The sequence below is a fragment of the Rhipicephalus sanguineus genome, chromosome 3 (assembly GCF_013339695.2).
Source record: "Rhipicephalus sanguineus isolate Rsan-2018 chromosome 3, BIME_Rsan_1.4, whole genome shotgun sequence".
NCBI classification, from domain to species: domain Eukaryota; kingdom Metazoa; phylum Arthropoda; class Arachnida; order Ixodida; family Ixodidae; genus Rhipicephalus; species Rhipicephalus sanguineus.
Window position 1 is genome coordinate 2268747 of NC_051178.1, and position 27938 is coordinate 2296684.

Here is a 27938-nt window from a genome sequence, read left to right on the forward strand (position 1 = left end):
AATTACAGGTTGTAACAGCGAAGTAACGAAATGCCTGTGATCTACATCATGATACACATGAGACGCCGTCTTGAAGCGCTCGCGGCTGCTTCATTCGCTGCATACATACTAAAATTGTCATTTTGTGACGTGACTGTATGACGAACATATGTGACAGATACTAACCCAGGCAGCACGCCGCCATTGGACCGATCTTGGCCCAACGTCGGCAAATGACGGCAGCAATATTGGCCCCACGTCGGCAAATCACGCTCGCGCTACTTTCACCCGCATCGGCCCGACGTTGGCTAGCCGCCGTTGGGCCGATGCGGGCTTGCCGGCTTCGGGCCGACGTGGGCTAGCCGCCGTTGGGCCGATGCGGGCTTGCCGGCTTAGGGCCGACGTGGGCTAGCCTGCGTCGGTCCGAGACGGGAATGCCGTTACTCATCCGATGATGGCAAGCCGTCATTGGGCCTATGTATGCTAGCCGATGCTGGCGTGGTGTCGGCCCCGCCGACGTCGGGTAGCCGCCGGCGTGATAGTTTACAGCCGTTATTATGTTTTAGCGGTGGTGGCTTACCATGCGTTAAGTACGGTAGTACTGTACCGTCGTGGTCTGCACCTAGTTTATATGGGGACACCGGCGGTAGTTGCTCGATGCGTAAAGTAACTTGATCAGGCAGGCTGATACACGTGTTATAAAGTAAAATGGCTGCGTGCCAACCACGGCAGCTCGGTATTACTGTGGTTACTGTACTGTAAATCAGCAGCGCTAAAATAGACTATTCGCGGCCCAACGGCAATCATCGACTACCATTGGTGCCATATTCGAAAAATGCTGCCTAATTAAAACGACTGCTCCACTGATGTTTAGTGTGCGATTAAGACCCACAATTCTGTCGAACTGTGCAAGGCCGAGAACGAGTCAGTATTGTCTCTAACACAACTAAATTGATGAAAGGCCTGCTGCACCAACTACGCATGCGTCTGAGAAATTAAGGAGCAACACATTTGCAAGGTGATAAACACAAATTTATTGACAGGTATGAGCACACGCCAGCAGTTCCGGAATAATTATGCCATAAAGGAATATCTAAACATTTATAGATACCGTAGCCAACATCTAAAACAACCCCACAGCCACCGTATTCCTCAAAAAAAGCAGGACAATCCTAATCGAGAATGGGGTCAGGCGCAAAATCATAGGCGTGAGCAGGGTTCCCCTTCAGAGGGGGGGCGGGGGCGAAGGTTAATCGCGGCGCCCCCCCTCCCTATTAAGTCAATGTGTTCGGCAGACCTTGCGCCCACCTCTTCTAAGGTGACTACGGGGGCCGTCCGCCCCCCTGCCCCACTGTGCGCACGCCTATGCGAAGAGATACAATCTCATCAGCGTTATCCGCGGTACATTCACTATAAATATTGAAAGAACTAGAACGCGCAAAAATAGGAATAAGGATTAAGGAAGAATATCTTAGCTACTTGCGTTTTGCGGACGATATCGCGCTTTTCGGTAACGACGGTGCCGAATCACGAAAAAAATTCTGGTGATGTAAACGAAAGCAGCATCAAAGTAGGATTAAAGACGGGCCCGAAGAAAATAAAGATAATGTTAGGCGGCTTGCCGGAAAAGCGAGATTAAGAGTGGCAACTAGACTAGAAGATTGTGCAACGCGTGAGCTAATTAGGAGCAGAGGAGCACCCCCCCTCCCGACCTTTATTAAATTCACCAAGGAACGGTAGGCATTCGCAACACATGACTGGCAATTAAATTAGCGTTATCATATAAGCGGAAATTGCAATTTTTCAGTGATAACTTAAGGGCCAAAAAGATGGATAAACTGCTGCACGCGACGAAAAAAACATTGCGAGCGGTACCACAAGATCCCATGAACTCTACATCTAAACAAGATAGACACGCACGCATTCCTAATCTAAAGGCCATATTGTAACAGAAAGGAATCGCGCATAAAAACCACTCACGTGTGCCCGTTGGATCGCTAAAAATACGAGCGAATAAAAAATGCAAGCGCACCATATCAGAATACACAAAACACGATGGTCAATAGAAAAAATCACAGCATATCCACGGGGTGAATGGTGATGAGTGGGGCGAAGCTACGGAGGGAATCATCTGTAAACCGTGAAACTCTTCCGTGAAATGCGCCCAGTACATAATATAAAGAGTGTGAAACATCGTGTATATATTAAACATCAAACTTTTATTGTACTGTTGGTTCACGTGGTCCCTTCATTATCACTTGTGATCGGTGAAATGCAAGGAAGAAGTCCGCTCCCGAGCGAAAGAGCGCCAAGAGCGACCGCATTCCCCGCTCGCCCTGTGCGAATTAAAGGCAAGGCTAGAGGGAAGACAGGACGCGCGTTCCACGACGCGAGGTCGGTAGCATGCCCAACGAAAGCCAACGGAACACGATCGTGCAAGTGCTCCGGCTTCGCATCGCCTCATGGTTCCATTTAGCGTCCCAAAACCAAACATATTGCTCAAGGTGTGCCTTGCGTTTTTCGTAGAAATAATTTCTTTATCATGTACATTAAGACGAAAAGTTGAAAGCTCACTAGAGTGTATCGCCCGCAAAGTATGTCTTTTAGTGTGATTTAACTCTCGTACGGCAGGGTCCTCGCGCCGTTGCCGGTCCACCTCGCCCGTTGACGATCGGGCGAGGTGGCTAAATACAACTACTACTACTACACTTTAAGAAAAACATCTGGCGTTCTTTCGTTCTGCTTTTACAAAACATCTGGCGTCTTTCGTTGGTTTATTTCATCAATCAACGGCGTTTTGAACAAAATTTTTATTGTTTAATCACGCACAGGAGAAATCTCACCAGGCACTACCTTGGAGGTAAACAATGGCTGCTAATGGCAATGAGAGACAGAAGAAGTCGGCTTTTAGCTAACACTTACACTTCTACTTCTACTAACGTTTCCTACTGGAACATGCCAATGGCTGCTAATGGGGAATGAGAGACAGAAGAATTCGGCTTTTAGTTAACGCGCACGCTGCGAATTTTTTATTGTTCAACAACGCACAGGAAAAATCTCCCATCGGCACCACCTTGGAGGTCAAGATCTGGTACTAGCGTTACGACTGGTTACGCACTACTACGACTACGAGGGACGAACGGGTGCCGCATTAAGGAGCTTCGCCCCTAAAAGAAGTGGCCAAAATGCTAGCGAAAGATATCATCGAGCCATCGTCTAGCCCTTGGGCCTCCCCCGTGGTATAAGTAAAGAAGAAAGACGGAATTTTCGATGCATCACTTGTTGCCACATGTCGCTACATGAAAACGTACACCACGCTGGAGCCGCATTTTTCATCGTATTTCACGTGCCATAATAATAATTTTATGCGACTGTTTCTGAAAGCACGTGGGAAGCAATCGTTGAGCGAGATTTTTACTTGAAAAAGATATGTATGTCACAAAATGGACGGCAACGAAGTGCAAATACGAACTGACAAACGCGTGGCAAACACGTGTTTGTCAGTTCGTTAAAGTTGGTCAGCGGGCTAGTTGATTTGGAAACATTCAAACGACAAAACGTGTCTTCACTTCGTCCGGTCTTTTTTGCACCATACCTATTTTTCTCAAGCAATGAACCAACTAGCTCAGCAACACGCCTTGCTGAGCTTTTTACTATTCGAAGGTCGCGGGTTCGATCCCGGCCGCGGCGGTCGCATTTTCGATGGAGGCGAAATGGTAGAGCCCGTGTACTTAGATTTAGGTGCACGTTAAAGAACACCAGATGGTCGAAATTTCCGGAGCCCTCCATTACGGCGTCTCTCATAATCATATCGTGGTTTTGGGACGTAAAACCCCAAATATTATTATTTGAGCTTTTTACTATTTTCATAAAGTAAAATTATGTGACATCACTGAAGCAAATGCGCTTGTTACGCTTGACCCAAACCCGCGCGTGAGTAAATATGTGTAAACACAGAGATCGGAAACTCTCCGTGTAGTATATGAGCGCTCGCGCCACACATTCAGCGGCTGAAAGGATATAGCGCTATAAATATGATGACAGGCTCGAGTTATGCAGAGAATTAGTATTCATATAAAACTTCTTCCGCTAAAAGCATTCGTGCGGTAATGTTTGGGTGAATTTTGATGCTGGATACATTAGTCAAGTTGACCGACCAGTGCAAACACATTTACAAAACAAAAGTACTTCGAATTTGGCCCATGAAGATAATGGTATGTGTTATAACGTTTCAACATTTTTTGATAGCGTTGAACAGCTGGTCAACGAAGTGGCCATCTAATTTGAGTCAGTTATTCTTCTAAAGACCACCTTTTTTGGTAGAAAAGTGGCTGTGCTAGTGATAGTTTTTAGTCATTGTCATAGCAGAAACTAATAAGAGAATGCAAGCTATTCAGTCGGCGACACTTCGCGCCCCGAGTCGTACGTGCGGCATTAGCACGGTACAATATTTGAACTTTGTTATTTGTGCTAGTACAGCAATTCATGTAGCGGCATTCTGCAGCTTAAGCTACAAATATTCAAGCGCCTAATGCTCTATTGCATTACGATTGTATCCCAGGCGGGTGAGCTGCCGGGCTTCTTCGGCGGGCTGAAGGTAGAGCGCAACGTCGAGGTTATTCTCGTCACTGACGGCCGGCAACATGGCGTCCAGCGTCGTTGAGGGGCCTCCGTGAACTACTTTGAACGGCGTGATATGTGCGCCATTTCTTACACTGCCTTGTTAACTTCAGGTTATGTGCGGAAGATATTATGGCGTCCCATGTCATGTGTTCGACGTACAGTACATTGCCAGCATGTCGGCGAGGGTTTCATTTAGCCGCTTGGTGAGGCCATTCGCCTACGGGTGATGTCCGTCGGTGACTTGTGTGGCTCTATTTCAAGATGGTTTGTGTTAGCTCTGCCGTAAAAGCCGTACCTCTGTCGGTGACGAGGACTTTTGCAGCGCCGCGACGCAGAAGGACGTTCTCAACAGGGCATGTATAACTGTCTGAAGGGAGACAAGAACGTTCCAACATCGTCGATAAGCCACAGGCTCCGCCGATGTCAGCTTAAGCACGGCAGAATGACGGCATGCTCGGCCCGATGTTACCGGTGAAAACCATCGACTCGGCCGATGTCGGCGAAAGTACGGCAAAACGGCGGCTAACTCGGCCCAATGTTGCCGGTGAAAGCCATCGGCTAAGCCGATATCGGCGGAAAAACAGCAAAACGCCGGTAAGCTCGGCCCAATGTTGCCGGTGAAAGAAATCGGCTATGCCGATATCGGCGGAAAGACGGCAGAATGCCGGTAAACATGGCCCAATGTTGCCGGTGAAAGCCCAACATCGGCTGAAAGGCGGCAAAATCGGCCCAATTTTGCCGGCGAAAGTCAACGGCTCCGCCGATACCGGCGCCAGGCTGGCAACGCTGGCCCGAGGTGGGGCCGCGCACAGCCGCCGTAAAACCAATGTCGGCCCGACGTTGTGTGCTGCCTGGGAACATGCAAATTATGACTTGCACGTCGTGTACGGCATGATATACATGACGCTGTCTTGGTGCGCTTCCGCCCGTTTTGTTAACTGGATATATACCAAGATTGAGATGGCATCACATCAGTGCGTGACGAGCATAAATGACAGTTCATCTATTTTATACCAGAACAACCGTTTCATTAGCATGGTATATACCAGAGTGTACACGCATTCAAGCATGAAAAACATGCGATAGTGGACTACATTTCAAGATATGAATGACTTCATTTGCTTCAACGACGAACAAAGCGATGTATGCAGCTCCTTGCTGATTGCTTCGCATTAGATCAATTCCCACAGTGCGCGAGGTCTGCCGTATTACTTAGACTTTGCGAGATACAAATGAATACCCTACTTTAATCTTGATAGCTCCCAATGTTGATGTTAGACTGTGATGGTAATGTGATCGTGTGGTTCCCCTCCATTGACGTAACCAGGAAAGGGGTAAGGGAGGTTCCATATCCCCTCACTTCCGGATTTTTGCATTTCGTGTGCATATACACAGACGCACGCAAATACAAACACAAGCACGAGCATGCACAAACGGTGGCTGAACACTCCTTTCCCCCAAAGAATTTCTGGCTATGCCCATGTTATCCTGCATTTATGGAGTTATGGTCCCTCCTCTCACTCGATTCAACTACCTGCGTGTAGATTTAAGTACAGCGCATCGCGGCAAAAATGAGGGAGCTCACCAATTGGGTTGATGTCAAAGAAACGTATGGGCGCACGGATGATGCAGTTGAACATGCGGTTGTGTAGATTCACCGACGCTCGCATGCACATGACAAAGAAGGCCACTGTGCGAGCCATGGACGAGAGGAGAAGGCCGCCGATGATGATAGCGTAGACCAGAACGTTGTACGTCACCGTATCCAGGGAAGACCACCAGTCTGTCCATGCAGACGTTCTGTTTTCCGTGCGATTGAGCACTGTCGTCGTTTCACCAACAGCCGCATCAGTCCCGTTCAACATCACAGCTCTAGCAGCACCCTCAGACTGTCCCGTCCTGCACAAAATTTCCGCCATATGGCAGTAACGGTGTTATGAACTATGAAATCAGAAGCATTTCTTACAGAACCAAAGGCACGAACCAAAGGGACCAAAAATATCCGCAATGGATATTTTTCTGATTTCGTTTTTTTTTATTCATTTCTCGTGATAGCGGTTACGGACACCAGCGGCAGCGGCGGGCGAAGGACAACTGTGGCACGCAGATCGGCCGTTGTTCTGGTCTCATAGCAGCTTTCGCTGTAAAAATCACGCTATTCTTGCGCTAAGGCTCGCAAGGCTTGAAACAGCGAAACTGGAAGATTCTGAAAAGTAATCTGGTTGCTTCTAAAAAAGCGGCAGGAAGTGGAAGATGGAAGCTTGCGATGAAAAATTCTGCAAACAGGGGGTGGGTGCTCGAGCCGACGTTTCGACAAGTGGACTTGTCTTCTTCAAGGCTGGAACTGATTTCCTTAGCTATCGTGTGTATATGCTCCGTGCCCTCTCCAGACTGTGGGTGGGGGAGGGGAGAGGCCGCCGTGACGAACTGTGTGAATCATAAGAAAGGCGGGAAAAAAAGGAACAAAAACGGGAGGGGGGGGCGGGAGGGTGTACGTTTTCCTGAATGATTGTCAGTGGAAGCATCTGTCATTTTAACAATAGTACGTTCGAAATTCCGAGAATAAGGGCTTAACTCTCGTTAGTTTCCCTTGTGTATGTACCATATCGAATACATTCAAGAGCCCCCTTAGAAACGTTAATACCTGCTAGCTTGAGTGTATTGTACTTGTGAATAAGGTATGACTCTGTATATTTTCTGTCCCTTGGGCACTGGAAGTTTGACTATTTTTGAAGTATGTAAAGTTTGAGATTTTCGAAATTGTGACCTGCTACATTAAAATGCTGTGCCACTGCTTTGGGAAACTTGTTCGCCGTGTCCGCGCGATGCCCATTTAGCACGGATGTGCAAACCCCAGAGGCGTAGCGCGGAAACCAAGCGTTCGAACCTCTCATAGATCTACGGGCACGTCGTCGTTGGCGTAGGCCTTCTATCGCTTCGTGGTCTTCTCGCAGCCGCCGTTGGCTTTCCGGTTTCCGGTTTCCGCCATCGCTTCGCAGCCATTTGTTGGGCTAAGTGTGGCTTCTTCCTTTTTAGTGGAAGTTGTGTGTAGTGGGATTTACTCAATTTCTGTAGCACATACCCGTTTATGATGATGATAATTTTCCGATAGGCTACACAGTGGCGCATACCCGTTTGATGGCAATAGTTTTCTTCATTTTTAGTGGACCAGTGGTGAGTAGTCAGATTTGCCCAATTTGTGTGGCCCATTTTTAATGATGACATATTTTTTTATTCGAGTGCCCAAGGAATAATTTGCTGAACAGCTGCTCTGTCAGAATTTGTTATGAGAATATCATTTCCCGTTTTAATATAAAATTTTGTTTAAATGCTAAGAATGGGCATTTGCGCAAGGTGTTAGAAACAATTCTACTCCAGGAATTTTTCTGTCATATAAACCTCCAGAAATGTTGCCAATATTGTCACGTGCTGCAGAAGGACTTGAACTAGGAAATACTGCACCGGCAGAGGGACGCACTCAAGACTGGGAAGATGGCTACCAACACAACAACAACAACAAAAACTCAGAGCGAGAGCGCGCACTGTCCCAGAACATCATCTTCCATTCTTGTGGATTGTTGGCTCGCGCTCGCCGTACCTGTCATGTTGGGCAAGTGGCATTACTCCCCCTCTTAAAAAAAAGAGACAGGCATCGTTTCGATGCTGTGCAAGTGAATATGCAAAGACGAAAAAGAGCAAACCAGCAGAAAGTACGCACAGACGAAAACAAAGCAACAAGGTCAAGTCGCACTACCGCGTGAAGTACGGCTTCAGTCGTACAACGTGCACAATCTCTGTGGGGTGCTTTCGACGCCGGGGCAACGAGGCTCCATCGGCGACAACCTCGTAGTTCACGTTACTAACGCGTCGCAACACCTTGTAGGATCCAAAGTAGCGACTGAGCAGTTTTTCAAACAGCCCTTGGCGGCGAACTGGAGTCCACACCTAAACTTGATCGCCTGGATGGTATTCAACTTCTCGATGGCGAGAATTGTAGCGGCGTGCATCTGCAATCTGCTGCTGTGTAATGTGCAGGCACGCTAACTGGCGAGCTTCTTCAGCGTACTGGGTAAGTTGGACAGCGTCAGCTGTCAGCAAAGCGTCGCAATCGTGTGGAAGTATAGCATCCAGCATAGTCTGGACCTCACGCCCATAGACAAGGCGGAAAGACGTGAATCGTGTAGTTTCCTGGATGGCAGTGTTGTACGCGAATGCGACGTACGGTAGGAATTAGTCCCACGTCTTATGCCGTACCTCAACGTACATGGATAACATATTGTCACGTGGTCGTGACGTCGACGAAGACAACAGTCAGCACGTCCGAGATGAAACTGTTTATTTGGCAGAACTTGTGGCCGAGAAACTGAAAGTCAAACTACAGCAATACACTGATAGCGGCGAACAGAGCGTCGACCGTCGATCAACTGACAAGCGGTGAAGCGCGTCGGCATTTAAACATGTGCCGTCGAATATTCCAGCGTTATCGCTGGCTGTCGTGCAAATTCTAGAATCAGCTCGAGTGTGCACGTCTTGCGCGCAATCTTAACAAAACGATCTACAATGATCGCGAAGGTTCTCGAACAACGAGGCGCGGTTCGCGCTGAGCGTTGTTGACAGTCTTTGTGAGCGAAAACCGAAGACAGGAAAAGTGATAAAGAAACGCACGTGGCAATATCGGCGATGGTTTTGTTCAGACGCTCTGTCAAGCCGTTGGTTTGCGGATGATATGCTGTGGTCTTGCGATAGCTCGTGTAGCTAAGCTTGAATACGTCGTCAATGAGCTGGGCCGTGAAAGCTGGTCCTCTGTCTGTAATTACGCACGATGGGGCGCCATTTCGAAGAACGATCTCGTCTATAAAAAACTGGGCAACATCGGAAGCCGTAGCTCGCTGCAGTGCCCTTGTCTCGGTGTATTTCGTCAAATAATCTGCGGCAACTACGATCCACTTGTTCCCAGCAGATGACAATGGAAAGGGGCCCAGAAAATCCATTCCTACTTGGTCGAACAGCGCCCTAGGTGGTGTGATCGGCTGCAGAAGCCCCGCGGGCTTCAGTGGCGGAGATTTGCGGCGTTGACATTCACGGCAGCTTTTTACGTACCGATTAACAGATGCGGAAAGCTTGGGCCAGTAGTACGCTTGTCGAACTCTGGCGAGAGTTCGAGAGGAACCTAAGTGACCAGATGTGGGCTCGTCGTGGCAGGCGAGAAGTATGTCGTCACGCATGTCAGTGGGTACGACTAGAAGGTAGGTATTCACGTTGCCGTTCGTGTTTTTCTTATACAAAACACCACCTCGCAGGCAGAACGACGACAGACTTCGAGAAAGACGTCGAGGTATGGGAGAGTTGCGCCCTTGGAGCTTTTCGATGATTGCGCGGATTTCGGCGTCCTTGCGCTGTCATGTAATCAGATCCTTTGTAGTAAGGGCCCCAAGGAAGCCGCTTTCATCCTCGACGTCGTGGTCACAAACTTCGACAGGTGCACGGGACAATGAATCAGCATCTTCGTGCTTGCGGCCCGTTTTGTAAACGATAGTGAAATCGAATTCCTGCAGACGAAGACTCCATCGTGCCAGTCGTCCGTACGGATCACGTAGGTTGGCTAACCAGCACAACGAATGATGGCCGGTCACTACCCTGAAGTGGCGTCCGTAAATGTAAGGCCGAAATTTCATCATGGCCCACACAACCGCGAGGCACTCTTTCTCTGACGTGGAGTAGTTTACCTTGGCGCGGGAAAGAGTGCGGCTGGCGTAAGCTATCACTCGCTCCACGCCCTCTTGTTGTTGGGGCGTCAGTGTGAATCTCAGTTGCGGGCGTCAGTGTGAATCTCAGTATCGGCATCCTGGTCAAAGTGAGCGAGAACTGGTGGTGTCTGCAAACCATCCCGTAGCTCAGCGAAGGCCGCGTCCTGCTCTTCATTCCAGACGAACGGTACGTCTTCACGGGTCAGTCGAGTTAGCGGTTCCGCAATCCTGGAAAAGTTGGCGATGAAACGGCGATAGTACGCACAAAGTCCCAGAAAGCGACGTACTGCTTTCTTGTCACGGGGAACAGGAAACGAGGCTACGGCGGTGCTCTTGTCAGGATCAGGTCGAACACCCTCCGCGCTCACAACATGGCCGAGAAACTTTTCTTTGTAGCCAAAGTGGCATTTTTCTGGCTTTAGTGTGAGGTTAGCAGTTCGGAGCGCTTCCAGTACAGTCTGCAGACGGTTCAGGTGCTCCTCAAAGGTCACAGAAAACACGACTACGTCATCCAGATAAACTAGGCAAGTGTGCCACTTTAGACCGGTAAGAACAGTGTCCATCATTCTCTGGAATATGGCAGGTGCAGAACATAGGCCGAAGGGAAGCACTTTGAATTCATACAGACCATCCGGTGTAACAAAGGCAGTTTTTTCGCGATCTCGTTCATCAACTTCAATCTGCCAGTACCCGTTTTTCAAGTATATAGATGAAAAATACTTGGCCCGCCGCAGTCTGTCGAGTGAATCATCGATGCGGGGCAGCGGATAGACGTCTTTTTTAGTCACGCTGTTAAGCTTTCTGTAGACCACTTAGAAACGCAGCGTTCCGTCTTTTTTCTTTGCGAGAACGACCGGCGATGACCGTGGACTCTTGGAAGCTTGGATAACGTCATCTCGCAGCATCTATTCGACTTGTGCATTGATAGCATCACGTTCCTTTGCCGAAACGCGGTAAGGCTGTTGTTTCATGGGCGAGGCGTCGGTGTACGTAATTATTCGGTGTTTGGTGATTGGCGTCTGAAGAACCTTCGAGGTGGATGCGAAGCACTCTTTGAATTGAAGTAACAGTCCACGCAGCGCTGTCTGTTGTTGCTCCCAGAGGTTCGAAACACTATCAACCTTGGAGAGCAACGAAGTCACGTCTCTTGATGTCGGTTGAAGCCCATCGTCCACCGATGTAGACGTGAAACATTCGGCAACGTCTGCGACAGGGTAGGCAAAAGCTATGGCGGTGTGACGAAAAAGGTGCCGGTACTCATTACTGAAGTTGGTCACAAGCAGCACAGAACGTCCGTCAGAAAGCGTGACGAGGCTGCGGGCCGCGCAGACACCTAGCTTGAATAAAAGCGTGAAGTTGCGTCGGCGATAGCCTCACCATCACGTAACTTATCGCACACCATATCAACCGGACACTCGAACGTGGAGGCAACGTTATGCTGTCGGCAGAAACGCGAAACGTGCTGTCTTGGCTGTCGTCGGAATCGACAGTTTCGACAGGCGAATTTGTGTTTCGTACCAGGGCGTAACAACTTTCTTCAGGTGCTCTGCTAGTGTTCCGCTCATGATCGACTAGTCTGCACCCGTGTTTAATAACGCAGTAACGTCGTGGCGGCCGTCGAGCACCACAGGAATGTCCAAAAGAAAGTCTGCTTCTGGTTTCCTTGCTGTCGGCCGTAAATCGCTCCGGGTCCATGCTCGCGTCGATGGGAGGCCTTGCTTGCGTTGATTGTCAGCGGCCTCGCTCCCGGAGGTCACTGTCGTTAGTTTTCCCGCCTAGGGCTTGGCGAACGCGCCTGCGCCGCCCCTGGAAAGCTCCGAAAATTTGGCGAAGATCGTCTTGGAGACGGTGACCGCGACCCCCGCCGCACGGGCAGTCGCATCCGCTGCTGGGAGAGGTACTCTTCTATAGCTCTTGGTCATTCGCCAAATCTCGGCCTCGGCGAGTCGACGGCGAAACCCTGGAGTGCAAGACGGCGATAGGGGCATTCTCGGTACACATGCCCAGCTTCACCACAGTGATAGCACAGTGGCCGCCTGTCCGGTGTGCGCCAGACGTCGGATTTCCGTGGGATCAGCTGCGATTCTCCAAGTGCTGAATCGGCTGCAGTGATGGAAGGGCATCGTGAGGCGTAGGGTTGACGAAGCGCGGTGAAGCTGGAATATAACGACGACCAGCGTCCGCTTATGATGCACGATGAGGCTCAGTCGGCACAGGCGGGACATTGTCGGGAATAGGCACTTGCAGAGCCTGCTGTACCTCGTTTCTGATGAGGCTGCAGATGGATCCCGCAGTAGGTTGAGACGAGCAGTGAATCCTTCGCAGCTCGTCGCGCACCACCGATCGAATGAGGTCGCACAGAGATTCGATGTTGATGCTACTTCCTGCACCTCCAATCTGACCTACGGACGAAGCAACACTCACTTGCCGGTCGTACACAGCCTAACGCTGCTGCAGCACTTTTTCCTTTGTTGTGGCTTTGGTCAAAACTCTGCCACAGTCTTTGGGGGACATCGTACGAGGCCAGCAAAAAGCTGCTCCCTAACTCCTCGCATTAAATGGGGAAGCTTCTTTTCTTCTGCCATGTACGGAACGGCTCGACGAAAGAGACTCGTCATGTCTTCAACGTACATCATGACGCTTTCATTCGGCATTTGGATGCGCGACTGAATTGCTCTCTCGGATCGTTCACGGCGATCGGAATTGGCCCAACTTGCCAGCAGCTGACGGCAAAAGGCGCTCCAAGATGGTAAGGGCTCACGGTTTTCGTACCAAGTACTAGCGCCGTCCTCCAGGCTCAAATAGACATTCCTCACCTTGTCGGCGTCGGTCCAACCATTGAAATTGGCTACCCGTTCGAATTGAGCCAGCAAGTCCTCGACGTCCTCGAAGACGGAACCGTGGAACACCTTCGGCACTCGTGGCATCTGCAGCGTATAAGGCCCGGTTGCAGCGCCTTCCGCAGCGTTCTGGGGTGTCGCTGAGGTCATTTCGGGAAGAGGTCCACGCTCAGGAGGTAGTCCTGGGATTCTCCGGCTGGCCCGGTGAACAGGTGTTGTCACTACAGGTACAGGGCTACCGGGAAGCGTTTGGAACATCGGCTGGCGGCTACCCAGCACCTCCACCAGTTGTCACGTGCTACAGAAGGACTTGAACTAGGAAATACTGCACCGGCAGAGAGACGCACACAAGACTGGGAAGATGGCTGCCAACACAACAACAATAACAACAACAACTCAGAGCCAGAGCGCGCACTGTCCCAGAACATCTTCTTCCATTCTTGTGGATTGTTGGCTCGCGCTCGCCGTACCTGTCATGTTGGGCAGGTGGCAATATTATCCAAGTTTGCATTCTTGCTTTCGTAATACTGCGCTATGTATGAATTTGTCACTAATCAATACTCACTCTACAGAAAGTAAACCTTGCGGCAAAAATATATTCAAACCCCTGAAGTTTGTTAATCTTACGAGAAAAAAAACGGCGGCAAAAATCTTGTATTTGGCCCGCATAGACCCATGATTTTGACCACGTGGTGCTGCTATTAAAAATGAGCTTGAAACCCCATTTGGGTGCAAATAAATAGAAAAGCTTTGGTTTGGGCGAGCGGGTTTATTGTGGAACTTGTTTGAGGCAGCGCGATTGGATTTGCCACATATAAATGCACTGGTAAAGGCAACAAAATTCAGCTGTAAGTCAGCGCCCGTGGCGTCTACTATGTGTCTTTGTCTGTGTGCTCCTTAGCGCTGCCCCGAACAAGTTCGGCAAATAAATAGTTCTTATATCGCAAGTTTTACTACTATAGTTTTGTTAAGAGCAGGAAAAAAATTTTTGATGTTTCCTATTGGCGGCTATCTTTTCATTTTCTCTTACAGCAGCTTCCTCATTGAAGTTTCCAAATGCCGTAAGCGGGAAACTTTAAAAATATTGTTTATCCTTGAAACAACAAAATGGAACAATAAAACTTGCCAACTTATAACTGTCTATTTGCTGTCGATTGAAGTATAAAGCTGAATTTTAATTGGAGCACCACATGGTGCAAAATGTGTCTCAACGAGGACCGAAATGAATATATTTTTCAAATTCATGACTTCTTCTGGTAGGATATACAAAATTCCGTAGCCTGAAAACTGTTGACTAGTCAGACATTCATACATAGCGCAATATTACAAGAGCAAGATTAGAAAAATTGATAATTATGGAAAGATTTCTAGAGGCACATAAGGCAGAAAAATTGCAGTAATGTTGTTAAGCTCCAAGTACGTTACACAAATGCTTTTGCTTAGGAAGTAAAGGAAATTTGGTATTGAAACTAAAAATTGTACTCTTAGAATAAAACTATCTCCTGCGAAAATCGAGTTCGTGATAGACGTTGCATAGGCGGACTCAAGTGTACTATCTCTTTCCACGTGTTTTTGTGAACTTATATGTATATGCCTACGCATGAATAATAAAAACCAGTTGAAGTTTGCGCTCATTCTGTTACAACTGTGTCCTGTGTATTTTGTAACATCTCCCTACCGTAAGCGCCTCACCAAGACAACATGAACCAACTAGCCCCTTTTGTCGCATTACTCTCAGAATAAACATTTTGACAAATAATTACTCAGACGATATTATGCGAAACTGAGAGGGCTCCATACCACCCAAAACTTTTTCTGTCCGAAATATTTCAGCAAGTCCCTGTTTGTCAATGCAATAAATCAGCCCAGTTTTTCCGACTACACTTCAGATGGTCGCCCAAAAAGCTGGGAGGTATGGGGTGAAATGAACTGAAGGTAATTCACAGTCTATATTAATGTAGACTTGAGGAAACTAAACGCGACAGAGCGAAGGAGCTCGTGTCACAGAAACTGCGGTGTCAGCAACGGTAGCTTTGTCCACGGGTGAAATATACCGATGGATGCAAAGAGTAAAACATCATGGCTTGAGCCGGAATCGAGCCCAGCGTTTCTGCATGACAATCGAGTATTCTACCAGAGAGCCACACAAGTGGTTAAACAGCTTCGGAAAAAGGCGCTGTAAAAGCGCCATGCCAGGGCAACGCCAGATGTGGTTGCCGTGTTGGCTGCCCGCTCTTTTATAAATGTAATAAATATTTCATTCGTACACCTATGACTCCGCAATCTGTAGTCAAGAGCAGGCTCGTAGCCAGGAATGCCTTCTTTTTGGGGGGAGGGGGGCATTTCCAGATGGCCTTGATTATGTGAGAAAAACATCTGTTTTCAGTATTTACTTTCGCTAAAACACCCCCTCCGACTAAACGTCGGGGGAGGGGGGGCTACGGCAAACCGGCCCCTCCCCTCCCATGGCTACGGGCCTGGTCAAGCATTGCGCGAATACCTTACGAGCGCTACTTATGATATGCACATCATCGCACCGTAGCGTGCACATCGCGAACATGAAACTGACATTTGCAATAGAGTGAACTTGGGCGTGTTGGTTAAGCATGATGAACCACACAGCGGGAGTAAACAACGGGGACACAGGACGGGAACACACACAGCGCTGTGTGTGTTCCCTTCCTGTGTACCCGTTGTTTACTCGCGCTGTGTGGTTCATCATGAAACTCACATCTCTGCTCTAATCTAAGTCCCGACGTTACGTCGAACCAACAGCTAGCCTTTACGCACCAGTGCACGTTGCGTGTCAGGTAAGCCCAAGATAGGAACAGAGCTGCTCAGTTTAGACAAAGACGTCGATCCACCTTGTAACGGTTGGCTCTAAGCAAGAAAATTGGCATAGAAGGCTATTCGCTGATTGCTTCGCATGAAATTGTTCCCACAGTGTGCGGCATCTGCCACATTTTGCAACGCCGCTTGTTTACGGCTGAAAACTGCGAAGTCAGCGTAATCACTTGGCTTCGTTCATAGATTGAGACACCAGCTCGAAAAGGGAACATTAGTGTACCAGTATGTCAGCCAGAAGTCGCTGCCGTTGAAGATAGCTTGCGCTAGAATGCTGCTCACGAAGAGCAGCGGCATGAGCAGTGGACCAGCCCCTGCACGCATGTAGCTCCAGTAGACGCGGCCCTTGACTGAGCCTGTGCTGCGAGCTTCTTCAGCTTCGACAGGCAGCTTGACATCACCTCCCTTTAGGTCAGACGTGCTCTGCAGGAGAAGTGTTCAGACTGAGGGCTTCGACTGAAACTATATACGCAAAAGAAGCACTTATTAAAACACCGAGCGCTCTGGCGCTTGTGTTAAGTTCCTAGGATAGCTCTTCTTCAGGCCTAGGGGAAGATATAAAACAAGGTAACCCGTCACATAAAAGACAGCCCCTTTTTAAGTTACACTGCATCGCAATGCCTTGTTCGTTGAATACTTCACTCTTGTAGCCTTCCAGATAATAATAAAATGCGGCGTGATTTAGGAATTTACTTTGCTACGGTCACTATTATTCCCTGATTACTATTCCCATGGTCGACCTAACTTGGCGTATCTATGAACTCTGCTTTGATAAAAGCCGAGTGTAAAGTCCCGCGAGTCTCACTGCGCAGCCACACGCACTACGTGACTAAGAAATGTCATATGAGCCGATTGATATATATATTGTGGCGAAGCAATTGGTATTGTTTAACGGTTGCGCTCTCCAGCGGCTCCTAGTGGGTCGTCCTCTTCTAAACGCCGCTCGCGCTCGGAGCCCGTGTTTTGGCTTTGACTGTCGCCATAGCTCATTGTCGCCGAGTGCTGTCCAATAAACAGCTTAACAAATTGGTGGAGAGTGCTCTGATCCCATTCGATGCCCCTGGAGCTTCGTTCCCGTACTCTGCCGCCTACCATGCCTCAAGACGCCGCTCAGCAAACGCCGCCTCCCCCACCGACCACATGTCCCGGTGTCCCACGCATCCGCGATCCACCTATCTTCACTGGCGCCGATGGCACCGACGTGGAGGACTGGCTCGCAATTTACGAGCGCGAGCGGCGTTTAGAAGAGGACGACCCACTAGGAGCCGCTGGAGAGCGCAACCGTTAAACAATACCAATTGCTTCGCCACAATATATATATATATATATATATATATATATAATATATATATATATATATATATATATATATATATATATATATATATATATATATATATATATATATATATATATATATATATATATATATATATATATATATATATATATATATATATATATATATGTATATATATATGTATATATATATATATATATATATGTATATATAAACATATATATATATTGTAGCGAAGCTTATTGGAACCCTGAAGTGGGTCGTCCTCTCCGGCCCCTTCTAGTGGGTTGCCCTCTTCGGACAGAGCGCAGCTCGCGCAGAGTCGGCCCCGCCTTGACTGTCGCTGTCGTTCATCTTCGCCGAGTGTCCGCCAATAAACATCTTTATAATTTGGTGGAGAGTGCTGTGCCCTTCAAACAACTACGGTCAGCATTCAATGCCCTTGGAGCTGCGATCCCGTGCCGTGCCCTCTACCATGACTCAAGATGCCGCCCAGCAAACGCCTCCCCCTGCAACGACATCCTGTCCCGGTGTCCCCCGTATCCGCGACCCTCCTGATTTCACCGGCGCGGATGGCACCGACGTCGAGGACTGGCTCGCGATTTACGAGCGTGTCAGCGTACCCAATAAATGGGACGAGGCCGGAAAACTAAGCAACCTGGTTTTCTACCTCGCGGGTGTCGCAAGCCTATGGTACAACAACCACGCTTCCGATTTCACTACGTGGTCCGCTTTCAAGACCGCCATCGTCGACGTGTTTGGCCGCCCTGCCGTTCGTAAGCTGCAAGCTGAACAGCGTTTACGTGAACGAGCCCAGCAGTCCGGCGAGTCTTTCACGAGTTACATTGAAGACGTCCTGGACTTGTGCAAGAAAGCCAATGCGACCATGCCTGAGTCTGACAAGATCCGGAACGTCATGAAAGGCATCGACGACGATGACTTCACCATGTTGCTCGCGAAAAACCCTAGCACTGTGGCTGAGGTCATCACACTGTGCCAAAGCTACGAGGAGCTGCGCCGGCAGCGGCTGATGACGCGTCGACCTCCATCACGCGACGCCGATCTCGCTGGCATGTCGGCCATTTCGGACCACTCCGTCTTGCTCGCCGAAATCAAGTCCTTCGTGCGCGAGGAGATTGCCCGCCAGTTCTCTCTACTGGCCTTCGCTCACCCGCAGCCTGTTGAACAGCCGTCGAGCACACTGCTGCCTCCCATACGCCGGGCTATTGAGCAGGAAATCGCAGAGGTCATGCCGGAGTACCACCAGCCCCCTCGGGCGACTGTGCCGCTCAGTTACGCGCAAGTTGTCGCCAGGCCGCCTCCAGCGATTCCTGTGGTTCCCCCACATACTTACGCCGGAGCCGTCGCAAGGCCTCAGGCCTTCGAAGAGAGTGTGCCGGCTGCGTACGCCGACGTGATCCATACGCCACGACTGCAGCCCACCATGCAGTCATATCAGCAGCCACCCCGTCCCTCGCGTCCTGCGACATGGATGGGACCTAGCCCGGCAAGCCGATGGCGCACTTCCGACAACCGCCCCATCTGCTTTGCGTGCGGTTGCGCCGGTCACGTCGCCCGCTATTGCAATCGCATGCAGGCGCCTCCATTCGGATCGACCGTCACCAGCCAGTCCAGCCGCCCATACTACGAGCCGCCGCCGCCTATGTCACCGACGTCACACCCGTCTCCATCTACCCGCCGTTCGCCGTCCCCAAGACGCCGCTCACTGTCACCGATGCGGCCCCGTCCGGTCGCGCGCGACCAGGAAAACTAGTCGTCGCAGTCCAAGAGGCAAGGGCTGCGACGCTATCAAACTGCCAAAGCCCTCAGCAAAGCCCATCGAACGCAGTAGACGTGTTTGTAGATGGCGTGCGCACATTGGCCCTTGTGGACACTGGAGCTGCCGTATCCGTTATGGACGCTAAATTTAGCCGACTACTACGAAAAGTGACGAAGCCGCTTTCCGGGCTCTCCCTCCGTACAGCCAGCGCCCAAAGTATTCACCCGACAGCGGTGTGTACAGCCCGTGTCATCATTCAGGACGCTCTGTACGCCGTCGAATTCATCATCATTTCTTCATGCTCTCACGACGTCATCCTGGGTTGGGATTTTCTCGCTCGCCACGATGCCGTAATTCGTTGCGCACCAGCCGAAATAGAGCTCTCACCATTCTCCAATTTGACGCCGGCGAATAGTCTATCGGCTGCGACCAAGGTACTCGTCAAAGACGACACAACAGTTCCTGCAAACTCGTCAACGGCTGTGTCCGTCTATTACACCGGTCTCTCCGACACCGTTGCACTCCTTTCTCCCTCTGACCGCGTTTTCACCAGGAAAGGTTTGCTGGTGCCATTTGCGACCGTGCAAGTCACTCAGGGCGACACCGATATTTTCGTTACGAACCCATCCCCGTACATTGTTACGTTGGTGCGAGGGGAATGTCTCGGCAGAGCGGAAGCCCTCGAAGACGCACAAGTTATGGACGCACCGGGTGACACGCACTGTGCCAGCTCCCGTACGCTCAGTGCTGTCACCACATCCGACTCGTCACCCGCTGACGTGTTTGCTTCCTTCATTGCTGACAACCTTACGTCGGTCCAGCGTTCCCAGCTTCTGTGCCTGCTGGAAGAATTTCGTTCTTCGTTCGATGTCGTGCAACCTTCTCTCGGCGGCACGTCTGCTGACACGCATCGCATCGACACTGGCGCCCAACCACCACTGCGGCAACGTCCCTATCGCGTATCTCCTGCAGAGCGTCGTGTAATTAACGAGCAAGTCGAAGACATGCTTCGCCGCGATGTTATTCGACCCTCAAACAGCCCATGGGCGTCTCCTGTCGTTCTCGTTGCGAAGAAGGACGGCTCTGTGCGGTTCTGCGTGGACTACCGACGACTCAATAAGATCACCCGTAAGGACGTTTATCCCCTCCCCCGAATAGACGACGCCATTGACAGCCTGCAAGGAGCAGAATTCTTTTCATCGCTCGATTTGCGCTCAGGGCACTGGCAAGTCCCCATGGCTGATGACGCTCGACCGAAGACAGCGTTTGTCACACCCGACGGCTTGTACGAATTCAACGTCATGCCGTTTGGGCTGTGTAATGCGCCCGCGACCTTTGAGCGCATGATGGACACCGTTCTGCGCAACTTGAAATGGCACACGTGCCTGTGCTACCTCGAAGACGTCGTCGTTTTCGCCCCGGACTTCTCCACGCATCTTCAACGCCTGCGGCTTGTTTTGACGCGTTTGAGCGACGCCGGGCTACAACTGAACCTAAAGAAGTGCCGATTTGCAGCACGGCAGCTGACAATACTAGGCTACGTCGTATCCAAGGACGGAATTCTCCCCGATCCAGCCAAGCTTCGGGCCGTAACAGAGTTCCCCAAACCTACGTCCGTCAAAGAACTGCGCAGTTTCGTAGGACTATGCTCCTACTTTCAGCGCTTCATACGAAACTTCGCGACCATCATATCGCCGCTGACGAAGCTCCTTGGCAGCAACGGGCCCCTCAATACGTGGTCGTCAGAGTGCGACGCCGCTTTCGCGAAGCTCCGTCGTTTGTTGACGTCTCCTCCGATACTACGCCACTACGACCCTGCGGCCCCTACAGAGGTACACACGGACGCCAGCGGTGTAGGCCTCGGCGCTGTTCTTGCACAGCGCAAACCTGGGTTTCCGGAATATGTCGTGGCATATGCAAGTCGCACGCTTACTAAAGCCGGGACCAATTACACCGTCACGGAGAAAGAATGCCTGGCAATCATCTGGGCCCTTACGAAGTTCCGACCTTATTTGTATGGACGCCCATTTGATGTCGTCACCGAGCATCATGCGCTGTGCTGGTTGTCGTCATTGAAAGATCCCTCAGGCCGTCTCGCCCGTTGGGCACTTCGCCTGCAAGACTACGACATGCGCGTACTGTACCGCAACGGACGCCAGCATGCTGACGCCGACGCCCTGTCGCGCTCTCCCTTGCCTGACGACAGTGCCCACAGCTCAGTGTCTCCCCTTGCCGTTTCTTCCATCGACATTCACACCATAGCTACCGAACAGCGCTACCGAACAGCTACCTAACAACTTGTCACAATGAGAGGGTCATGGTACGCCTTGAGGCGCTCCACGTTTACAATGTCGCGCCCTCGACGGCGCATGTCCGAGGATGGATCGATGGGTTCGATCAGGTAGTTCACAGGGGATGTGCGTTCAACGACACGGTAGGGGCCTTCGTATTTGGGCAGTAGTTTTGAAGAGAGGCCAGGTGCAGTGGTAGGGATCGAGAGCCATACGAGCGCTCCAGGGAGGAACGTCGGCTCAGAATTGATTCTGTCACCGCTAATGCTCTTCTGCCGCTCTTAGTTATGCATAGTGAAGGTCTTGGAGAGCTCACGACACTCCTCAGCAAGTCTGGCTGTGGCAGAAATAGGCGCACATTCAGAGCTATCCGGCTTGTAGGGAAGGATTGTGTCGATTCTGTGCGACGGGTGCCTGCCATACAGTAAGAAAAAGGGTGAGAAAGCAGTAGTGCTCTGACGGGCGGTATTGTAGGCGTACGTAACGAAGGGCAGAATGGCATCCCAATTTGTGTGGTCGGCGGCGACGTACATCGAGAGCATGTCGCCGAGCGTGCGGTTAAAGCGTTCGGTGAGGCCATTCGTCTGCGGATGGTAAGCAGTAGTTTTGCGGTGAACAATGTTGCACTCTTTGAGAATGGCTTCGACGACTTCCTACAAGAAGACACGGCCTCGATCACTGAGCAGTTCCTGGGGTGAACCGTGACGCGGCATGAATCGGTGGAGCAGGAAGGAGGCCACATCGCTCGCTGTAGCCGCAGGGAGGGCGGCAGTTTCAGCGTATCGCGTGAGGTAGTCTACAGCGACGATGGCCCAGCGGTTACCAGCGGACGTCAGAGGAAGTGGCCCGTACAAATCGATGCCAACGCGCCCAAACGGCCGGTCAGGGCAAGGTAGAGGTTGCAGACCTGCCGGCGACAGGTGCTTTGAAGTTTTGCCGCGCTGACAATCGATGCAGGAGCGAACAACCTTCTGCACGTAGCGGTACATTCCTCGCCAAAAGTCATCATCATCATCATCATGAGCCTGTCTACGCCCACTGCAGGGCAAAGGCCTCTCCCATGTTCCGCCAATCAACCCGGTCCTGTGCTTTCTGCTGTCACGTAATACCTGCAAACTTCTTAATCTCATCTACCCACTTAATTTTCTGTCGCCCCCTCACGCGTTTGCCATCTCTTGGAATCCAGTCAGTTACCCTTAATGACCACCGGTTATCCTGCCGACGTGCTACGTGCCCGGCCCATATCCATTTCTTCTTGATTTCAACTATGATGTCCTTAACCCCCGTTTGTTCCCTGACCCACTCTGCTCTCTTCCTGTCTCTTAAGGTTACACCTTAAGGTTCGCCAAAAGTACCGTTGGCGAATGCGGTGGTAGGTTTTCGATACCCCAGAGTGTTCACACTGCGACTCGCATATGTGAGAACGCAGACTGCGGGGTATTACTAGTAGCCACTGGCGACCGTCGCCGTCGTAATTGCGTCGGTGGAGGAGGTCGTCGCGAACGGAGAAATGGTGGGCTTGACGACGCAATGCGCGAGAGGATGGTGTGGCCGTTGGATTGGTCAGCAAGTCTATCAGTGAGGCAATCCATTGATCCTTGCGCTGTTCGGTAGCGATGGTGTGAACGTCGATTGAAGCTACAGCTATGTGAGACACTGAGCTGTGGGCATTGTCGTCAGGCAAGGGAGAGCGGGACAGGGCGTCGGCGTCAGCATGCTGGCGTCCGTTGCGGTACAGCACACGGACGTCGTACTCTTGCAGGCGAAGTGCCCACCGGGCGAGACGCCCTGAGGGATCCTTCAAGGACGACAACCTGCACAGTGCATGATGATCGGTGACGACATCAAATGGGCGACCATACAAATAAGGTCGGAACTTCGTAAGGGCCCAAATGATTGCCAGGCATTCTTTCTCCGTAACGGTATAGTTGGTCTCAGCTTTAGTAAGCGTACGGCTTGCATATGCCACGACGTATTCCGGGAACCCAGGTTTGCGCTGCGTCAGGACCGCGCCGAGGCCAACACCGCTGGCGTCCGTGTGTACCTCTGTAGGGGCCGTAGGTTCGTAGTGGCGTAATATCGGAGGATACGTCAACAGACTACGGAGCTTTGCGACAGCGTCATCGCACTCTGACGACCACGAATTGAGGGGCCCGTTGCTGCCAAGGAGCTTCGTCAGCGGCGATATAATAGTCGCGAAGTGGCGGATGAAGCGCCGAAAGTAGGAGCATAGTCCTACGAAACTGCGCAGTTCTTTGACCGACGTAGGTTTGGGGAACTCTGACACGGCCCGAAGCTTGGCTGGATCGGGGAGAATTCCGTCCTTGGACACGACGTAGCCCAGTATTGTCAGCTGCCGTGCTGCAAATCGGCACTTCTTTAGATTCAGTTGTAGCCCGGCGTCGATCAAACGCGTCAACACATGCCGTAGGCGTTGAAGATGCGTGGAGAAGTCCGGGGCGAAAACTACCACGTCGTCGAGGTAACACAGGCACGTGTGCCATTTCAGGTTGCGCAGAACGGTATCCATCATGCGCTCAAAGGTCGCGGGCGCATTACACAGCCCAAGCGGCATGACGTTGAATTCGTGCAAGCCATCCGGCGTGACAAAGGCTGTCTTCGGTCGAGCGTCATCAGCCATGGGGACTTGCCAGTACCCTGAGCGCAAATCAAGCGATGAAAAGAATTCTGCTCCTTGCAGGCTGTCAATGGCGTCGTCTATTCGAGGTAGGGGATAAACGTCCTTACGGGTAATCTTATTTAGCCGTCGGTAGTCCACACAGAACCGCACAGAGCCGTCCTTCTTCGCAACAAGAACGACAGGAGACGCCCACGGACTGTTTGAGGGTCGAATAACGTCGCGGCGAAGCATGTCGTCGACTTGCTCAATAATTACACGACGCTCTGCTGGAGATACGCGATATGGACGTTGCCGCAGTGGTGGTTGAGCGCCAGTGTCGATGCAATGGGTGACCGCAGACGTGCGGCCGAGAGGAGTTTGCGCGACATCAAATGAAGAACGAAATTCTTCCAACAGGCATAGGAGCTGGGAACGCTCGACCGACGTAAGGTTGTCAGCAATCGAGGAACGAAATACATGAGCGGATGACGAATCAGATATGGAAACAGCACTAAGCGTACGGGAGCTAGCTTAGTGGGTGTCACCCGGTGCGTTCATCGAGGACGTCTTCCATGTAACTGGTGAATGATTCACCGGCCTGCTGAGCGCGTTCACGCAAGCGCTGTTCGGCCTGGAGCTTACGAACGGCAGGTCGGCCGAACACGTTGATAATGGCGGTCTTGAAGTCGGACGACGTCCTAAAATCGGATGCGTGGTTGTTGTACCACAGGCCCGCCACACCCGCGACGTATAAAACCAGGTTACTCAATTTTCCGGCCTCGTCCCATTTATTGGGGACACTCTCGCGCTCGTAAATGGCGAGCCAGTCCTCCCCGTCGGTACCATCGGCGCCAGTGTAGACTGAAGGGTCGCGAATAGGAGGGACACCGGGACATGTCGGTGAGGGCGGGGTCGTTTGCTTGGAGGCGTCTTGAGACATGGTAGGCGGCAGGGTACGGGATCGAAGAGCCAGGGGCATCGAATGAGGGCCGAAGTTGTTGTGAAGGCTTAGCACTCTCCACCAAATTATAAATTTTATTAGCGGCGACGATACTCAACAGCGACAGTCAAGGCGGGGCCGACTCTCAGCGCGAGTTGCGTTCTCCTCGAAAAGAGCCGAAGAGGGCGACCCACTAGAAGGTGTTCGAGAGGACGACCCATTACCAAGTTCGATCGCTTCGCTACAATATAAATACATATATATATATATATATATATATATATATATATATATATATATATATATATATATATATATATATATATATATATATATATATATATATATATATATATATATATATCTGTCTGTCTGTCTGTCTAACTTGGTGTAGACAAAAATTGGTATGGGAAGGTAAGAGGATTTGAAGAATATAACTGTCCGGTCATTACATGAATAACGTCAAAATCCTATCGCGTACGTCGTCAAACCCTTTCCTCCAGACACGCGTGGCACATACCCGTTCACCACGGGCCGCGGTGTACGGGCGTGCGTCACAGGTGATTGACAGTTCAGGCTCGTTCACACTGGGAAATCCGCCGTACACAGCGACCAGATTGTTCCTGTCGCCGAAACACAGTGTCGTTCCCACAGCACGCGCACCGCGCCGCCGGATATCCATATTGCGCCAGCTGTCGAGTAAACCATCAACCACGGGTGAGCGCGGGATAGATTCGCAGTTGCCCGGATGTTGTCATGATGTTGTCGCGGCTCGCAACTACGCCATCAGTTTAGCAGGTCTTCAGCGCTGCTATAAACGACCATGCTCGTTTCGACGCTCTTTGCGACTAGGGCGTGCAAGGCAGCTACATCGCAATGCTCAAACTGGTGCTCGCTACATCAGAAACAAAGCAACATAGACAGCAGTACTCGTACATACCAGTCAATCCAAGCTCATTGCCAATTTATTCCACAAATCGTAATTCAGTAAACTGTCCTTGTGCTTCGGGTGGCGTTTGTCGTAAAGGACGAGGTAGTTCCACACAATTTCGATTAGCAATTCCGCTATGTGGATGTTTTTCGACTGCGACGTGACGAGCGTGTCGGACTTGGCCGCCATTTTTTCAAGTTCCGCGGCGGATCCGGCAGCGGTTGCCGCAAACATCCGTCCGGGAACTATCGGCGCGGAGAGGGCCGATTCGGCGAATCTCGCCGCCGCCGAACCGGATTCCGCGGCTCTCCGGCAGCCGGAATGCTCAGCGTGAACGAGCCATTCATATGTATCCAGGATCGGCGAGAACAGACGGTGGTAATTTAAAGGGCCCCTCACCAGGTTTGACAATTTTGAGCTAACGAGCGCAATGCATGCACCGGGCGTTCACGATCACGTCTGCCAAAATTTGCAACGCTACGCGCCGCGGAAATGGGTCAAATTTCAAGGTGAACGCTGCTTGCCCTTCCCATCGCGGGCGCGCGCTTTAGAGAATGAGGGGATGACGTACATGAGAAAATGGCCCTACGTAGATGGTAGTGCTGTGACGTCGCTCCTCTACGTAGACGACTGTGCTCTGACGTCGCCAACAGTAGCACGTGACGCTGCGATAATTATTTGACACATGTGTTGTTTGTGTAATTTGTTGCTTGAATAGATTAATAAAACTTGAAAGAAATAATGAGACACACAAGGGAATGTGTGCGTCTTTCTCATTCTTTTTTTTTTTTGCTGCGAGATACGGGGCTAATGTGCCTCCCTTTCCCATGCGTTGGTGTCTCCGTGGTTAGCGCATCGAGCAGACGCCAACCCTGGAAACGAAAGTAATGTTCTGGCGTGTTCGAGCACTCATTATGCTCGTTTATTCTACCGCGTCCAAGTAAACAATTATGCGGCACTGGCTCCTGATACCGCCACTCTCGTGCCCGTACAAATATCTCAACTTTCATGCCCGTCCCCGAGAAAGTAGCAGAACACCACAAACAACGCCGACAAAACGCACATCGCCGCTACATAAAAAAGGTAGCCGCCGTGCAACGGCGATCGCGCGCTCGGGCTGGCTCGGGCACGTCATGCGCATGTGTCCATGCATACGCATGACGTGCTCATGCGTATGTGTCAAGTGAAGAGGGCAGGGAAGAGATTTGGCTTGCGAAGGCTACACGGGGCGAGTGGCAAGGGTTTGAAACTCACCTCCTCGCATCATGGTTTCGCGCCGCTAAAAATTATTAGGGGCGAAGCTCCTTAAAGCAGCACCCGTTCGTCCCTCGTAGTGCGTAACCAGTCGTAACGCTAGTACCAGATCTTGACCTCCAAGGTTGTGCCGGTGGGAGATTTCTCCTGTGCGTTGTTGAACAATAAAAAATTGGCAGCGTGCGCGTTAACTAAAAGCCGAATTCTTCTGTCTCTCATTCCCCATTAGCAGCCATTGGCATGTTCCAGTAGGAAACGTTAGTAGAAGTAGAAGTGTAAGTGTTAGCTAAAAGCCGACTTCTTCTGTCTCTCATTCCCATTAGCAGCCATTGTTTACCTCCAAGGTAGTGCCTGGTCAGATTTCTCCTGTGCGTGATTAAACAATAAAAATTTTGTTCAAAACGCCGTTGATTGATGAAATAAACCAATGAAAGACGCCAGATGTTTTCTAAAAGCTAAACTAAAGGACGCCAGATGTTTCTAAAGCAAGACGAAAAGACGCCAGCTGCTTAACGAAAGACGCCAGATGTTTTCTAAAGCAATGGTTTTCTAAACAATGAAAATTCACAGCGTACATGTAAAATTAAAGTGAGCTGCAAGTCGTCATAACTCTCATCGAACCTTTAGTATAAACGCGCCCGAGCTCACGTCGGTGATGATGTACTGGGCAGAATTCACGGAAGATTCACGGTTTACCGATGAACCTCCGCAGCTTCGCCCACTCATCATCATTCACTCCGTGGATATGCTGTGATTTTTTGTTTGTTTTTCTCAGCTCGTAATGAACCA

At 50.6% G+C, this 27938-nt stretch overlaps 1 protein-coding gene across 2 annotated transcripts in view; it reads right to left on the minus strand.

Moving 5' to 3' along the window:
* LOC119386408 (ATP-binding cassette subfamily C member 4) overlaps positions 1–27938 on the minus strand; it is a 1176877-nt gene that overhangs the window by 302939 nt on the left and 846000 nt on the right. For both annotated transcript variants that reach the window (XM_037653719.2, XM_049414333.1), the window contains 2 exons: positions 16257–16456; positions 6188–6501 (listed from right to left, as the gene is read on the minus strand). In XM_037653719.2, coding sequence (XP_037509647.1) covers positions 6188–6501; positions 16257–16456 — 514 coding nt within the window. The remainder of the gene's footprint in view (positions 1–6187; positions 6502–16256; positions 16457–27938) is intronic.